General features: G+C 42.3%; 1 protein-coding gene across 1 annotated transcript in view; it reads right to left on the reverse strand.

The window, feature by feature from the left end:
• The window catches only part of Gle1 (GLE1 RNA export mediator), a 30348-nt gene extending 12847 nt beyond the window's left edge, over window positions 1–17501 (reverse strand). Inside the window, exons 1-9 of the mRNA XM_048431930.3 lie at window positions 17292–17501; window positions 15211–15438; window positions 9825–9935; window positions 8160–8308; window positions 7917–7977; window positions 7136–7390; window positions 4997–5228; window positions 3871–3983; window positions 3226–3295 (exon numbers count right to left, since the gene is read on the reverse strand). Coding sequence (XP_048287887.2) covers window positions 3226–3295; window positions 3871–3983; window positions 4997–5228; window positions 7136–7390; window positions 7917–7977; window positions 8160–8308; window positions 9825–9935; window positions 15211–15438; window positions 17292–17390 — 1318 coding nt within the window. The 5' untranslated portion in view covers window positions 17391–17501. The remainder of the gene's footprint in view (window positions 1–3225; window positions 3296–3870; window positions 3984–4996; window positions 5229–7135; window positions 7391–7916; window positions 7978–8159; window positions 8309–9824; window positions 9936–15210; window positions 15439–17291) is intronic.
• Window positions 17502–17569: the final 68 nt, after the last annotated feature.

Consider the following 17569-nt stretch of genomic DNA (forward strand, 5'->3'; position numbering starts at 1 on the left):
CTGCTCTTCCAGAGGTCCTGATTTCAATTCCCAGCAACAACATGGTGGCTCACAGCCATCTATAGTGAGATTAGGTGCCCTCTTCTGGTGTGCAGGCATACATGGAGGCAGAATGTTGTATACATAATAAATAAATCTTTAAAAAAAAAACCTAAAATAAGGCCAGGCGGTGGTGGTGCATGCCTTTAATCCTAGCATTCAGAAGGTAAAGACAGGTGGAGCTCTGTGAGTTCAAGGTCAGCATGATCTACAAGAGCTAGTTCTAGGATAGTTAGGGCTGTAACATGGAGAAACCCTGGAACACAGAAAAACAAACAAACAAAAACCTAAAATAAAAGACAGCACAGATCTACAGGATGAATAGTTCCAGAAAATAAGAATTATTGGTATGTTAAATGTGTCCACTTCTATACACGTTTCCTTAGTGCATTACTGCAAAGTCATATTCTACTACTATTACCAACAGCTTCCAAGGGACCCATGAGCTGAATTTCACAACCAGCCCCTCTCTACACTATACCTGAAGTGGTTACCATACTCCACTAGCTCATGTCCACTTATAAATCTTCCCTAATTCTAACTCTTCATAGTTATTGTCCACTTTTAGCAATAAGAACAAAGTTTTTTATCCCTTTTTCCTCTGCTTACTCAACCTTCCTGAGCACTGATTCCAGAGCATGCTGGGTCTCACTAGGCAAAATGAGAACAGACATGCAGATTGCTTCCCGTTTCCAGAAGGAGAAAAAAGGCACAGAGAAGATAAATTAGTTAGAAGGGAGCCAAGACACATCTAGCCAGAGAAGTGCCTTATGTGGTTGTTAGAGACTTTGAAGCTTGGAAGAAAGGAATGACCCAGGACAGAGTGAGAAGTCACTGGTATAAAAGTAATGTTTGACACCATGGGATTACAAAGGATAAACAAACTGTGGGTGATAACAGGCCCCTAGGAAGCAAAACAATCAAGGCAGGGGCAAGAGAGGAAAGGTGTAGTGGCACCGCAGAGTCAGGGGAACTGTTTCATAGAGAAGCTTGTAGTCCAAAGGCCGAACATAAATACTGGCTAGATTGATCAGAAGGCAGAAGAGCAAGGGAATCAATGAAGATATATGAGCAACTCGAGGAAGGGAGCTGCAAAATAAAGCAGTCTCAGGAAGCAGAGAGAAGCAATGAACAAAGTCTGGCAGATGACAGAAGGGATGGGAACAAAGACAGACTTTTAGAAGAGCTGACTAAGGCAAGAAGGCTACTTCAGTCTCTAAAAAATAGTAATAAATAATAAATAGTAATAAATAGTCTCTAAAAAAAATACAGCCTCTGAGGAGCTCAGGATGCTTGTTTCCATGCTGCAGCTGAGATAAGACTGCAGTGACTTAGGTAAGGAATGAAGACAAGCAGGAGAGCGCAGCCAACCCCGCTGCTGTCAGTGTGACTTGAAACTCCTCAATAGGTTAAGAGTTTATTTATACTCTGCTGGGTTCCACAAAGAATGTCGGGCAACAGAGGATTATAAGTAAGCTTGGTCAAATGACCTCGAGGGCACAATCTACAACATTTATGTGCTTTTTTGGCAACAAGTAAGAGTGTGATAGGGCACATAGCAAGCAGAAGAGCTCTTCAGTTGCCCTTCTACTTCTTGATGATACAGCCTGTAATGGCTTCCTCATCTACAGCTATGAAACTGAACCCAGGCTCTAAAGAAGGGTCTTTCAACATTTGGATTATTTGCTACATCTCTGGAGGGGAGAGTATTAAAATGTGAATATTGGAGTTTGGAAAAGCTAACACAGGACAAAGCAGGACAAAAGCAAAGAGCAGAAGTGACATCCTAGGTTGGTATTCTCCCATTTCCTCCCAAGTTCTCTTCATAATGTTTACAGTACTAACTTTCAATTTTAGACTTAAAAGTCATTCTAGGGCTGGGGGAGCCAGGGGTGTGCTCACTGGTAAAGAATTTGTCTAGCATGTCTATATAAAGCCCTGGGTTAAATTACCAGCACCACTTCAAAAATACAAATAAATAAAGCCAGGCATGATGGTACATGCCTTTAATCCCAGCACTTAGGTGGCAGAGGCAGGCAGAATAAGTCCTCTGTGAGTGAGTTCAGCCTGGTCCACAGTCAGGGCTACATAGCAAGACCCGGTCTTCAAACTACTCCCCCGCAAAGGTAAAAAAAAGTCATTCTAAATAATTTATAATTAATACATAGCTTATTAAAAATGAATCAGAGGGCTGAGAGATGGTTCAGTGATTAAGAGCAACTGCTAGTCAATTCTGAGGCCCAGAGTCCTTGTACCCACATGAGACAGTTCACAAATTCCAAAGGATCAATGCCCTCTTCTGGTTTCCATAGGCACCTGGACATACACTCATATAGTCATATAAATACAAGTACATGTATATACGCATAAATAAAATCCTTAAAAAAAATACTCGGACACCAAGTGTCGTGGCACATGTCTGAAATCAAGAACACCCATCAGGCTAAGATGAATTCAAGGTCAGCCTGGGCTACACAGTGGCCCACTAACTCAATAATGCAAACAAATTAGTATCAGTTGCTCAGTGGTAGAGGCCTTCAACCCCCAACTCTATAAAAAAAAATAAAAATAGCAAATCTCTGTAAGTTGGAAGCCAGCCTGGTCTGCAGAGCTAGTTCCAGGACAGTCAAGATTACACAAGAAACTCTGTCTCAAAAAAAAAGGCAAATAAATAGACAGACAGACAGACAGACAGACAGACAGATAGAGGTTAAGAATTGGTCAGTGGTTTTAGGCATGTGATCCCTCTTTTTCTAAAAAAAAAAAAAAAAAGTATACAGTATTTTGCCTGCAGGCCAGGAGAGGGCACCAAACCTCCTTACTGCTGAGTCAGCTCTCCAGTCATGTAGAGCTCTTTATCCCCTGCAGCACTTACTTCTTTAGCACCTTTCCCAGCTCTCCTATCTCACAGGTTCTCAATAAAATCATTTGAACCTCTCCAAAAAGAGTCAACAGATAATCCTTTCTTCTTTTCTGTGCTACTGAGGAGTGAGTTAGGCCTGGCATGCATCCACTAGCTGCACCCAGGTAGGGATGGAGCCCAGGCCTTGGCACACACTTGGTAAGTGCTCTGCCACTAAGCCACACCCCCAGTCCTGATAAAACACTTTTAAGAACCTCAAAGCAATTAGTTTGGAAAAATAAGACAATGAAGTGAAGGACAATATTCATGACCATCTGACCCACCTGCAATGGTGGAGATCTGGCTCACTGGGATAGTGGCTGCTTTCTGCAAGTCCATCTTTATCTTTTTGGCCTGCCAAAAGAGAATGGCGATATGTTAGATGGTGTTGTAAAAAGCTGAGCACACGGGCTGGAGAGATGGCTCAGAGGTTAAGAACATTGACTGTTCTTCCGGAGGTCTTGAGTTCAATTTCCAGCAACCACGTGGTGGCTCACAACCACCTGTAATGAGATCTGGTGTCCTCTTCTGGCCTGCAGGCATACATGGAGGCTGAACACTGCATACATAATAAATAAATAAATCTTTAAAAAAAAAAACAAAAGGGGGCTGGAGAGATGGCTCACTGGTTAAGAGCACTGGCTGTTCTTCCAAAGGTCCTGCGTTCAATTCCCAGCAACCACATGGTGGCTCACTACCATCTGTAATGGGATCTGGCACCCTCCTCTGGCATGCGCACACACATGGAAGCAGAATGTTGCATACATAATAAATAAATAAATCTTTAAAAAACAAAACAAAACAAAACAAAACAAAAGCTGAGCACAGGCCTTTAGGAATGAGGGAACATGACACACCAAGTACTTTCTTTTAGGAGGTCAGGCTGTGGGGCACAATGCCAGAATTTTTGCCGCCCAACTCTTCCCTACCTGACTGTCCTTGCTGTTGGTCAGGCCCTCAAAGGCCAACACACATTTGGCAGAAGCATCCTGAAGTTGCTGATACCACTGCATGGTACTGTCTTGTACCTTTACCTGCAGTTCTGAGAATAAAAGACAGGTCTCAATGGCAGTGAGCTTATTAAACATGGCATATGAGCTACAACTATTCTAAGCACTGCGCTATGGATTGACTACTTTAGTGGTCACAATCACACTGTGAAGTAGAAACTACTACTATCTAATGAGTAAAGAAATAGACATGGAAAGATTGTTTGCTAAGGTCACACTGCTATACAAGTAGAGATTCCACTGTCTGGCTAAACACATGGCAATGTGATCCTCACACATATTAAACAAGGTTATCTGTACATATTACTTAAAATACTTAGTAGGGAGACTGGAGAGATTGCAGTCCAGCAGTTACACAAATGAAATAATATCCTTGAAAAAAATCCTAAAAAGAACAGTTGCTAGTCTTGGAAAAGATTAGACCTCTCTGGTTCCCACATCCACACAGTGGATCACAACTCCTTGTAATTTCAATTTGAGGTACAACAATGTTCCTATTTGGTCTCTGTGGGCACCAAGTACACATGTAGTAAACATATATACACAAATGTAAAACATTCACACACACAAAACAAAATAAATAAATCTTAGCCAGGCAGTGGTGGCGCAAACCTTTAATCCCAGCACTTGGGAGGCAGAGGCAGGTGGATCTCTGTGAGTTCGAGGCCAGCCTGGTCTACAGAGCAAGTTCCAGGACAAGCTCTAAGCAATAGAGAAAACCTATCTCAAAAAGTCAGGGGGAAAAAAAACCACCAACAAAAACAAAAAACAAAAAAACCCCAAAATCCCAATTCTTATAAAATACTTAGTAGTAGCAATATTTGGAATAACACACCAATAGACATAACAGCCTTTTCAAGTCCCTGTGCAAAGTGCCAGAGTTTAAAATTGGTTCCAGATCAACTAAAACACATTTATGCAAAAGTTCTTATGAAGTGGGCCATTCTGTAGTGTGACACATTCTCATTTACTTTTTTAGGTTTGTTTTCTTTTAACTCTCCTGAAACTTAAACAGTTAAAGGACTGCATTCATACCAAAACCCACCTTCATTCTGTGTCCCTGCTGGGCCTGGGCTGGGCACAGTGGGCTGAGTGGGAGCCCCCGGCCCCTGCTGCACCTGTGATTCTTGCAGCTTGATACGGGCCTCCTCTTCATCCTGCTTCTTTTTGACTTCATAGGCTCTAGTGATCTCCTGCTCCAAATTTGAAAGGAGGTCCCGCATTTCCTGCAGAGTTCGCTCGGCCTCAGCTTGGTTCTCTGCTGTGGGATAGCCACTCTGTAAGAGTGAGATACAATACTTAACATTCATTTCCTAGGTGCCCTTGTAGTGACACTACACTCCATACATTTCTAAAGTGGAACTGTTGGACATGTGCACACACATGATCAAGTACTGATACCTACTCTCTTCCTGTTTTCTATCATAGAGCTGGGAGTGGTGGCTCACTCCTGCAATCTTAGCACCTGAGAGGCAGAGGAAGGAAGACTGCTGCAACTCTGAGGCCAGCCAGGGCTACACAGTCAGACCCTGTTTCCAAAAAAAAAAAAAAAACAAAAAAAAAACCCAGAAAAAACATTGAAATAGCTCAGGGGGTACTCTTAGCAACTCTGACTGACAAGCTGAATGTAATACCTGGATCTCCCATAAAGGTAGGAAAGAACTGACTCCACACAATTGTCCTTTTACTTTCACACATGTGCACACACAAACACACACACAATAACAACAAAAGATTTATCATCATCACATTCATAGCAACCAATAATGGAGTTGTTGATGCCTTCATCAACACCAGTCAGAGAAATCTATAAAAAGTTTGTGACTAAACCAAGTATATGGTGCATATGCAGTAATCCTCGCACTTGAGGGCTGATGGGGGTACAACGCTTTTAAGTTCCAAGCCATGTTGAGCTATACAACAAGACTCTGTCACACACACACACACACACACACACAAAAAAAAAAAACACAAAAACTGGGGCTAGATAAATGGCTCAGCAGTTAAAAGCAATTGATACTCTTGCAGAGCATCTGGGTTTGGGGTCTTGGTACCCATGTCAGGTGGCTCACAACCACCTGTAACTCCAGGTCGAGATGTGACATCGTCTTCTACCCTCCATGGAAACCCACACATATGTGTACATAAAGAAATGTATCTTTATGAAAGATATAAGATAGAAACTTATCTATACATACAAATAAAATCTAAAAGAACAAAAAAAGGTGGTAAGAGTTACAACAATATGCTAGTTAAACATGCTGGTTTAGCTAGGAACACTGGTGCAAGTCTGCAATCCAGCACTAACAAGCTAAGAGGAAGCATTGAGAATTTGAAGTCAATCATGGCTACATTGCCTCAGTAACAAAGAAACAGAGCTGTAATTTATAAAAGTCCTATTAGTGGTGATTCATTCATAAGTATTCAAAGTTCTTTTCCAGCTTTTGTTTTTGATAAAATATTAGACTATGAGTGTGTGTGTGTGTGTGTGTGTGTGCACGTGCACACGCATACAATTATGAAAGTCAGACAACTCCTGCAGGTCGGCCCTCTCCCGTCACTTGTGTGAGCCTGGAACCCAAGTTCATCAGTCTAAGCACAAGGCCTCTCCCTGCTGGGCATCTGGCAAACCCCATTTCAGCTTTTTAAAGTCACCTGCCATGTCCTTTGCTCATTTTCTCTTGTACGAGAAAAGCAGAAAGTGAAAGCAGTTCATCTTTTTGCATAAATTTCAAGAGCATTCTTGAATCAAGGACATTAAATTTTAGTGTATGTGACAAATATTTCTAAATATGTAATATCTTTAAATTTTCTGTTCTTAGATACATCAACATCTTTCTTTATAACTTCAGTTTTTCTTGTGCTGTCAGCTACTCACCTCTCTTTATTGTACTTAATGTTTGTCTCTGGCTTTCCACTAAATATAAAATATAGAATACAATGAAAATATGAAGATATATTTAATCTTAATTTTTATGTATTTATAGCTATTATTTGCTAGATTTTCATTTTACATTACCAGGACCTCATGGAAGCTAACAAATGCTTTACCAGAGAGCTGTCCCCAGTTCTTATCCCACTGATCAAGCAATCACTGGTATTTCCTCCAATATTTAGGCATTATTTTTAAATCAAAATACATTTTTACTTTAAGCAGATTTGCTGTCATTCTGTAATCCCTTACCTCCAAGGTGGTGCGAATGATTCCGGAGATGAGGCTACACAGCTGGTTGCCCCGGGTCTGGAAGGCAGCCAGGTCGACATTCAGCAGGTCCTTGTGCTGATTGGAGGCATCCAGCTGCTGGTTAAGCTGAAGGACCTCCTCTTGCAGGGTGTACAGGCTGCGTAGACGGACCTGGCCTTCCTCCTTCCGAAGTTGCTCCTGCTCTGCCTGCTTCACACGCTGCTGCTCTGCCTCTCGAAGCTTCAGGTTGAGAATCTACTGAAAGGGGCCACCAAGCCGCTGAGTAGGGAAGCCTTTCCCTTTCCACACTGCTGAAACCCTAGGTGAGCTACATCTTTTCACAAGTGGGCTCAAAGCAGAAAATAAACTCCCCAAGGTCAATACACAGGTTAATTGCAATTTTAAGCTTGATTGGCTTGAAAAATAACCTAGGAGATTAGTAAATCGTACCTCTACAGGTTTCTGAAGACATTGTCAGGGAGGATTAATAAAGGAGGAGAGCCTGCTCAAATGTGGGTGGTACCATTCCCACAGTTTGAGCCCCGAGGAGGAGAAGGAGAAGAGGGGGAAACCCAGAGTGTAGAGGCTTTCTAGGCTATCTGACAACAACAGTTGAAACAAGCCCTTTTCCTTTGTCATCACAGTGATGAAGAGCTACTACACAGCCACTATCCAGGAGCATGATCATGGACCAGTGGCTGTCTGTTGACAGTCTGATGAGCAATTCAGAGGACTAGAGAGAGTCACCAATACAATCATTCTGATTCTCCCAGGCACTGACCTTGGCTCTGTGGCGATGCTCAGCTTTTAGCTTCTCCTGGTGGCCCAGGGCTTCTCTGGTACTGATGAACAAGGCAGAGTCAGGAAGGTCTCCTGAAATGGTTTCCCTCCCATCACTGTCACATTAGGGCTTTTAACAAGGTCGGTCACTTTGATGTTTAAGGACTGACTTTCACCTGAGGATTTCCCTGGGAAGACAATCAAGCTGACCACACAGACATTTGCAGCAGTCAGGAAGACTGACCTCTTCTCCATCACTTCCTGTAAATCCTGGAATTCCTTGTGCAGCTTCAGTTCCTTCAGCTCATCAAACCTCTTCAGTTGTTCAGATGCCATTTCTGAGAGGGCCCGTACCTTCTTCTCCTGTTCCTCCTGCCACTGCCTCAGGCCCTCCTGAAAAGAACCAGCACCTGCTTTTGGAGTGCCGTAGCCATCTGGCTCATCTACTTCTTGACCACTGACTGCCCTCAGTCCTAGAACCTGGGAGACTCCAGAGCAGGGAACCACCAGCTTGCTTCTCAAGAGCTGTGCAGGAGCACTTGTCCTTGGAGGGAATTTTTTTTTCTTTTTTCTTGAGACAAGATTTCATGTAGTCCCTGCTGATCTCAAATTGTTCTGTAGCTAAGGATGACCTTTAAATTCTACTTGTCTCCACCTCCTGAGCATGGGCTCATTTTTATATGCTTCCAGCGATTGAGCCCATGGCTTTGTGATGCTCAGTAAGTGTTCGATCAGTTGAGCTTATTTCCAGTTGTGGTTGTGTGTGTATGTGTAGAGGGCTAGTGGTATTGTGGTCTGTATATTATGTTGTGTGTATACACTTACAGAGCAAGATGTCAAATGTCTTCCTCTATCATTCTGCCTTGACATGGGATCTCTCACTGAATCAGAAGCTCACCAATTTGGCTGAAAGTGGCTGGCCAGTCAGCTTTCAAGACATGCCTCTCTCCTAATGCTGTGGTTACAGGCACATACATATAGCCATGCCTAGTTTTCTGTATGGGTGTTAGGGATAGGAAGTGAGGTCCTCAACCTTACAAAGCAAGTGCTCTTTCACAAAGCCATTTCCCTAGGTTCTCACCAATTTTTGAGATCTTAATTTGCGCTGGGCAGTAGTGACACACGCCTTTAATCCCAGCATTCGGCATTCGGGAGGCAGAGGCAGGCAGAACTCTGTGAATTCGAGGCCAGCTTGGTCTACAAGTGCTAGTTCCAGGACAGGCTCTAAAACTACAGCGAAACCCAGTCTCAAAAAAAAAAAAAAAAAAAAACAACTTTATTTGCTGGGTTTTTTTTTTCTGTTTATTTGTTTGCTTTGTTTTTGGTGGTTTTAGAGACAGAGTTTCTCTGTAGCTTTGGAGCCTGTCCTGGAACTCTCTCTGTAGACCAGGCTGGTCTCGAACTCACAGAAATCTGCCTGCCTCTGCCTTCTGAGTATTGGGATTAAAGGCCTGCGCCATCACAGCCTAGCTAATTGGCTGTATTTTCAATTATAAACATAATTTTATAAGCTAGTAGTAGTCCCAGGGGAGAAGGCACAAATTTAAAAAAAAATAGAAATAGTCCCAAAGTCAAATTAATTAAAATAGAGCTGTTCTTTCAGAAGTTAAAATACAACTGTCATAATATAAATATATCTGACACATCTGGACCATCTCCAAATTTTGATGAACTGGAATATAGGAAATCCTAAGAAACATTCCTGAAGTTAAAATAGAATAGCCAGAAAATGGAACCAAATTTCACTTGAGAGTGCTCACTTTTGATCTTTACATCACACTACCTCCAAAATGAGCTTTCAGTGGGTGACAAATCATGATTAGCATAACTCAGTGTCCTCCCCCAGGGGGAACCTAGTGAAAAACGGCTCTCTAGTGTCAAGCCTTCCTTGCTTCATTGTCTCACTTACTGTTCCTCTCATTCTGTGCACCAATTCATACATTCGGATGCAGCCTTCCACTTTGATCGCTCGGGAGGACAGAAATGCAATAGGTTCAGTGCTCTGGGACTCACATGTGCTCTAAACAAAAGACGACAAACAAACAAACAAATAAGTAAATGAATTTTCAACATGGTAAACTTGTGTTGTCCTTATAGATAAAGATCATGTCTTTGCTAGCTTTCTGTCACTGTAGTTTTCTAGGTTTTTTCCTAGAAAATTATCCAAAAGGAAGATTTATTTTGGCACCCAATTCAGAAGTTTCTATACATAGTTACTTGATTCACTTGTTATGAAATATTACTTTAACTATATAAAGATATATTACATTTGTTTATGCTGCATTTATTGAATGATATAAAGATGTGTGGTTTTGCCTACTGAAGGCACCTGATTGGTCTAATAAAAAGCTGAAGAATGGCCAACAGCTAGGCAATAGAGGCACAGGTGCAGCTAGTGGGCTGAGAGAATAAATAGGAGGAGGAATCTAGGAGTCTGGGAGGGAGAGATGGGAAGATGAAAGGTAAGGATAAGAAAAGGAGAAAGAGAGGGAGATGCCCCTGGGCCAGCCAAGGAGGATGCAGGAAAAGTAGGACATACACAATGAAAGAAAGGCAAAAAACCCCGAGGCAAAGTATAGATAAAGGGAGCTAGGTTAATGTAAGTTATAATATCTAGTGGTATGAGCATAAGATAAGGCCGAGTATTCATGTGGTAAGTCTCTGTATCACGACTTAAAAGAAAGCCTGATACAACTGGTTGCTTGTTGCTTGTTTCAAGGCTGTACTAAGGCAGAACATGTAGAGAAAAGCAGCAGAAGTGGTATATCCTTCTGTATATGTGTTCCTTTTATTAGTTAATAAATAAAACTATCGCCTATGGCAGGGCAGAATATAGCCAGGCTGGAAGAGATATATAGAGAGAGAGTAGGCAGACATTAAGACTCCATGTAGCTGCCAAAGGAAACAGACACCGGATCCTTATCAGTAAGCCACAGTCTCATGTCAATACACAGATTAATAGAAATGCGATAATTGAAGACGTAAGAGTTAGTTAATAAGAATTCTGAGCTAATAGGCCAAGTAATGTTGTAATTAATATATTTTCTGTGTGATTATTTGGGTCTGGGCAGCTGGGAATGAACAAGCAGTCTCTGTCGACAAAATGGGGCTCCAACATGGGGCAACTACATTCACATAAAACCTGAGAGAGATTGGGAAAAAGTTCCAGACACAAAAGAACAGAGTTAAGTACAGCTTCTTGGTAGCAGCATTTTTCTCAGGTGGGTTCTGTTGCCAGAGGCAAGCAGAGACATAATTCTTGTAAGAGAAAAATCCCTACTCAGCATTAGCAGCAAAACCTGCATGGCTCCTTTAAGAGCTGGCTTCCTGGCTTGTGCTGGTACAGTTACAGAGCACTTAAATGGGGTCTGAAAGTAGCATGTTACAAACTGCTTAATGGTAACATAAACCCTCTGAATCCCTAGAGCTGGGGAGGTAAGTATGACCTGCAAAGGTTGTGAACATGCCTTCGCCATGTTGCACTGGGTGGGGCCAATAAACAGGGTCACAGAGTTGGCGCCTGTGCATTCCTACTTAACATAAAAAAAAAAAGCAACTGGGAGGTGGTGGTGCACAGCACTAGGAAGGCAGAGGCAGGTGGATCTCTGTGAGTTCGAGGCCAGCCTGGTCTACAAAGTGAGTTCTAGGACAGGTTCCAAAGCTATAGAGAAATCCTGTCTTGAAAAACAAAACAAAACAAACAAACAAACAAACAAAGCAGTCATAGATTAAAGAGGTGAAGAAAAGTAAGTCATGTAAAGATGGAATATACACAGAGAATCAGAATTATGTATATTATTGTGAATTTTTTGATTGAAGAGAGACATTTGATTCTGGGGGCTGCTAAGCTAAACCAACATATATATTTTAAAGGTATCTTGACTTCAAAATTTGAATCTAAGGATATGGTTCTTTTGAAAAGAGATTATGCTTTTGTTTCCACAGAAGATAAAAACTTGTGTATTCCTTCCAGGCTAATGTGGTTTGATGGAACAAATCCCCCACAAAAAATGTCTCTATGAACCCTAAAAACAATTTGCCCAACAAACAGTTGGAAGCAGTTCAGAGAAAGCAATGCCAAAATTCCAAAAATGATGGTTTATAAATGCTTATTTTCATTTTGAAAGGGTTGGTTATAAATGGTTAATGGAAATGAGAGAGATATGATATAGAGATGAATACTTTGTATTGGTATGGATCTTGGTCTACTGATACAAATTTAACATTGATTTGCTACACTATATGTATTTCTGCTCTTGTTTAAGGTATTTTATTTGTGCAGCTCATTTAAAAATGTAATGTATAGTTAAAAATACAGATTAATAGTCATCTGCAATAATCAAACTTTTAATTATACTAGTTTTCTAAATATACAGAGATGTATTTCAGTTAGATAATCTTCACCACTCCAAAGACCTATAGAATATGGCATTTAAAATGTTTTAAAAACATAGAAAGTGAGTCATGTCTGCTTCTGGCAGCACCAATTACTTCAAGAGGAAGATGGGCATCGAAGAGTCTCCTTATGGAGTTTGCTAGACATTTGGGCAAAAATCTGCTCTTGCCTGGACTGCTTTACGGCATGTTGTATGAACTGGACATGCAGAACCCATAGAAAAGTGACTGCTAGGGCTGGAGAGATGGCTCAGTGGTTAAGAGCATTGTCTGCTCTTCCAAAGGTCCTGAGTTCAATTCCCAGCAATCACATGGTGGCTCACAACCATCTCTAATGGAGTCTGGTGCCCTCTTCTGGCCTGCAGGCAGACACACAGACAGACTATTGTATACATAATAAATAAATATATTTAAAAAAAAAAAAGAAAAGTGACTGCTAAACTTTCCAAAAGAAGGGATGGTCTTTCAGGGTTCCTGCTTCATAGAACAAACTGTCAGACATTCTGCAGGATATAGAAGAAAGCAAATGATGAACTTTGCCATTAGAAGGCAGAACAGACCTTAAAATTTCCTGCTTCATTGGAAAAGTCTGCTGGATACTATGGGCTTGTAGGCTAACGATTGATACCCCAATGTTACAGAAGAACTTTCGGTGAAGTCCAGGCAGCAAGATGTCTCTATCAATTCTAGAGTTTTGGAATTTGTTTACAATGCACTTCCTGTTTATTTAGATAAAATTATATCTTCTGGAGTCTTTGAAGAGTTGAAGACAGTTAGTTATAGTTTTCCTTAGTTATGATAAAGTAGATATAAAGCTTTAGACTTACATAGAGTATTCTCAATTTGCCAGATGTAATTGGACTAAATATTGTACCATAATTCTTGCTTGATAACTGTGTTGTAAATGTAATTTTACTATGTTAATGTTAAAACAACCTTCCTTTTATTTAGACAGAAAAGGGAAGATGATGTGGGATGTCCTTCTGTATATGTGTTGCTTTTATTGGTTAATGAATAAAGCTGCTTTGGCCTATGGCAGGGCAGAATATAGCCAGATGGGAAGAGATACAGAGAGAGAGAGAGAGAGAGAGAGAGAGAGAGAGAGAGAGAGAGAGTGAGTAGGCAGAGTCAAGGAGACAGACGCTGGATCCTTACCAGTAAACCACAGCCTTGTGCCGATACACAGAATAATAGAAATGGATTAATCTAAGCTGTAAGAGTTAGTTAATAAGAAGCTTGAGCTAATAGGTCAAGCAGTATTGTAATTAATTTATTTTCTGTGTGATTATTTGAGTTTGGGCAGCCAAAAATGCACAAGCAGTCTCTGCCTATAAGTAGCCACCATAGGGTGGTTGGGAAGCAAAAGAAAGAGAAAGGAGGGGGCCTGGGATTAGATTTAGGTCACAAGGAAACATGTTTTTGCCACATGTGTGTGACTGAACACCTCACTCATGTGATTCTTCTTAACCCTCAGAGTATAAGTTGCCTAACACTCTGAATAAAGTTGCCTATTACAAGGCTTCCCTCTGCCTTATTTTTGGCCCCGCCCTCCCAGTTTCACACTGCCAACGAGAGTGGTAAACAGATTAAAATCACTGCGTTTTTCATGTCAACTTTGTTCATCCCTCTCCCCATTCCTGACCCTAAATGATTTACATTTGATCTTCTCCAAAAGGCCAAGAAGCACAATACTTTTCTGTAGTGATATTTTATTTATATTTTAATAAATAACATTGCCTGAAGATTAGAGTACAAAACTAAGCCACTAGAAGCCAGGGAGTAGAGGCACACACCTTTAATCCCAGGACTCAGGAGACAAAGGCAGACGGATCTCTGTGAATTTAAGGCTACCCTGGGCTACACAAGACTGATCTAGAAACAGATCCAGGTGGTGGTGGCTCACCCCGTTAATCCCAAAGTTTGGGAGGCACTCACCCTTAATCTCGGCACTAGGACAGTAGAGACAGGAGCAAAATGGCTGTGTGGAGAAAGGAATATAAAGGGGAAAAGACAAGCCTTCACTAGTGTGTGGATTCTGAGGTTTGGTAGAAACAAAGTGCAATCTAGGCAGTCTGAGGATCACCCATTTGATCTGAGGTAGGGTAAAAAGTCTCTCTAGTGGCTTACTGTTCTGTTTCTCTGACCTTTAGCTTTAACCCCTATGTCTATCTCTGGGTTTTTATTATTCATGCTACACTTTTCTTCTTTTTTTGAGACAGAGTCTCACTATGTAGCTGTGGCTGGCCTGGAATTTACTATGTAGACCAAGCTAGCCTTGAATACCTGCCTCTGCCTCTGCCTCTGCTTCCCAAGTGCTACAGATAAAGGTGTGCGCCACCTGGTGTCATACTGGTCTTTAATAAAATGATGTTTCTTCTTTGGCTGGGGAGACAACTTAGTGGGTAAAGTGTAAACAGGAAGGCCTAAGGTTGTTTGATCCCCTCCCCAAATCCATATACATCTGCATATGCTCATAATACCAACACTGGGAAGAGGAGACAGGAGGACTCCTTGAACTGCTGCTATACCAGTTAATCCTAATTGGTGAGCTCCAGGCCAATGAGAGACACTGTCTCAAAGAACAAGGTAAAGAGCCAAGCATGGTAGCACATACCTTTGATCCCAGCACTAGGTAGACAGTTGGATCTCTGTGAATTCAAGGCCAGCGTGGTCTACAGGATAGGTAGCCCTTGAGAATAAATACCCAAAGCAGATCTCTGGCCTCCACACACATGCATACATCCACACGTACACAAGAACACTGGGAGATATGATAAATACTGTTCCTACAAACAGCTGCAATAGGAAACAATCATTTCCCCAGGGTAATGTCACTGTCATGTGGGGGTATTATACACTTCAATTTTGCAGCCAACAGGTGTTCTGTCTTCATACCTTACCTTGGTTCCATTTGGTGTTGAAGGTGAGGGGGATTCTGGGGTGCTTCTGACAGGAGACTTAAGAAGTGAGGGTTGGTCCAGGCCTGAACCAGATCCAGAGGATGGCGAATTATCAGAGGAAGGAGAGTTCTCTTGCGTGTGGGGTGAGGTGTTGGGTAGGACATGATCTACCACCCATCCAGAGTAAGAAGACAGTTTGGGAAGAGATGTGCATTCTTCCAAAGCATCCTAAGGAGAAAACGGTTAAACTTATTTGTATACCCACTGACAGAAGACATTACAAGCCTTGTTCAACAACTGAGGGCCCAAGCAAACAAAAAAGTTAACACTTAAGATAAAGTTACTGCATTAACAATCAGAGATGAAAAGACAGTAGGCTGGCTTTCTTTCTTCATCTTTTTGTTTTTGAGACAGAGTGTCAAATTGAGATGACCTTGAAATGACCCTCCTGTTTCCACTTCTGATGTGTACCCAGCAATAGTGGTTTATTACTGCTGCTGTTATTAATATGTTTTAAAATGTATTAGTACTGTTAGTGTGTATATATAGGCTCATGTGCCACAGTGCACACGTGGAGGTCAAAGAGTAACTCTGTAGAGTCAATCCTTGTATCCAGTTTCACATAGCTTCTGGGAATTGAACTCAGTCATTAAGCTTATGCAGCAACCAACTATACCCATGGAGCTATCTCATCAGCTTAAGTGGATACTTCATAATGACCCAGACCATGTATCTAAAAAAAGTCAGATTAAAGTCAGATGTGTTGGCACATGCCTAGAATGTTAACACAAGGGAAGTGCTGGAAGGAGCGTCAGGAGTTCAAAGCAAGCCTCAGCAGTTCTCAACCCATGGATCACAACCTCTTTGGAGTCACATATCAGATATATTGCATATCAGATATTTACATTACAATTAATAACAGTAGCAAAATTTCTGTTATGAAGGAGCAACAAAATAACTTTATGGTTGGGGGTCACCACAACATGAGGACTGTATTAAAGAGTTGCAGCAGTAGGAAGGTTGAGAACCACAGCCTAAAAGGAACAATGTATAAGCACACATTAGAACAATTTTAAAACTTATGGTTTGTGTGTGCAAGGGATGGTGGAGGGTGGGGTGCCATAGTGTCTGGACGTTAGAGTTTGTAAGGTTAGTTTTCTCGGTCCAACTTGACATGGGTTCTAGGGGTTGAATTCAGGCCTTCCGGCTCCTGTAGCAAGTGCCCTTATCAGTTGAGCCATCTCACTGGCCCTCACTAAGGCAACTAAGAAAGGGATCAAAAACATCAGAGAGAATACAGCCCGTGAGAAATTATCAAGTAAACTAGCATGTGCACCATTAGTTTGGAGTCCAAAGGTATCCTCACACTGGGTACGGCTGTTCAAGCCTGTAAATACAGATAAACTCGGACACCCACAAGGCAGTAGGCGGGCAAATGTGATCACTGATTAGAGAAGCCACCAACAAGCTTTTAGCGACGGGCTTTGCAAATACTAGTTACAGGGATCACGTCCACATCCACAGGTCGGCCAGGAATATAAAACTGGGCTCATTTCACTGGCAGCACTAGAGTTAGGTCAAATCAAACTCTTCGAGAAACCTGGGGCTCCGTGCAGTGATTCTCAACCTCCACAGTACTGCGACCTTTAAATACAGTTTCTCATGTTGCGGTGACCATATACCATAACGTTTATTATCCTCGTTGTTACTTCCTAACTATAATTTGGCTATTATGAATCGTAATGCAAATAGTGTGTTTTCCCGATGGCCTTAGGTGACTCCCCAAAGGAGTCGCGACCCACAGACCGCGAACCGCTGTCCTAGCAAGTTGGTTATAAAGCAAATGAAGAGAATGAGAGGCCAGAGCTGCTGACAAGATGCGGCAGCGGCACTGGGGTTACGGTGACGTCTTCGGGCAGGAGGCTTCCTGTGAAGTGGAGCGACCATAGATCAACTAGAACGGGCGGGATAAAGCTGTGTGCACGGGAGTCCAAAACAGCAACGCGGCCCATCGCCACGCCTCGTCCTCCACGCCCGGCTCGAGGGAGCGTGGTAATCGCGTGACGACGGCCGCCGCTCACCTCGTAGTGCATCAGCCACTCGCGGTGGTAGCGCAGGCGGCCTTTGCTAGAATTCCGCAGCGCCCTTAGAGTTTCCCAGCAGCGACCCTCGGACGGCATGGCGGGCTACCAGCAGCGCCTCAGAAAACTCTACTGACAAAACAAACCCTCGAATCCGCCGCCCAGGAGGAGCTGGCCTCCGCTTCCGGGTTTCCCGCCCCACATCCGGCGCAGTCTGGTCCGTATCGGTCGCAGACACTGCTCGTCAGCGGTGCATCGCCCACTCGGCAATGCCTGCG

The sequence above is a fragment of the Myodes glareolus genome, chromosome 21, assembly GCF_982192425.1.
Source record: "Myodes glareolus chromosome 21, mMyoGla1.1, whole genome shotgun sequence".
Lineage (NCBI taxonomy): Eukaryota > Metazoa > Chordata > Mammalia > Rodentia > Cricetidae > Myodes > Myodes glareolus.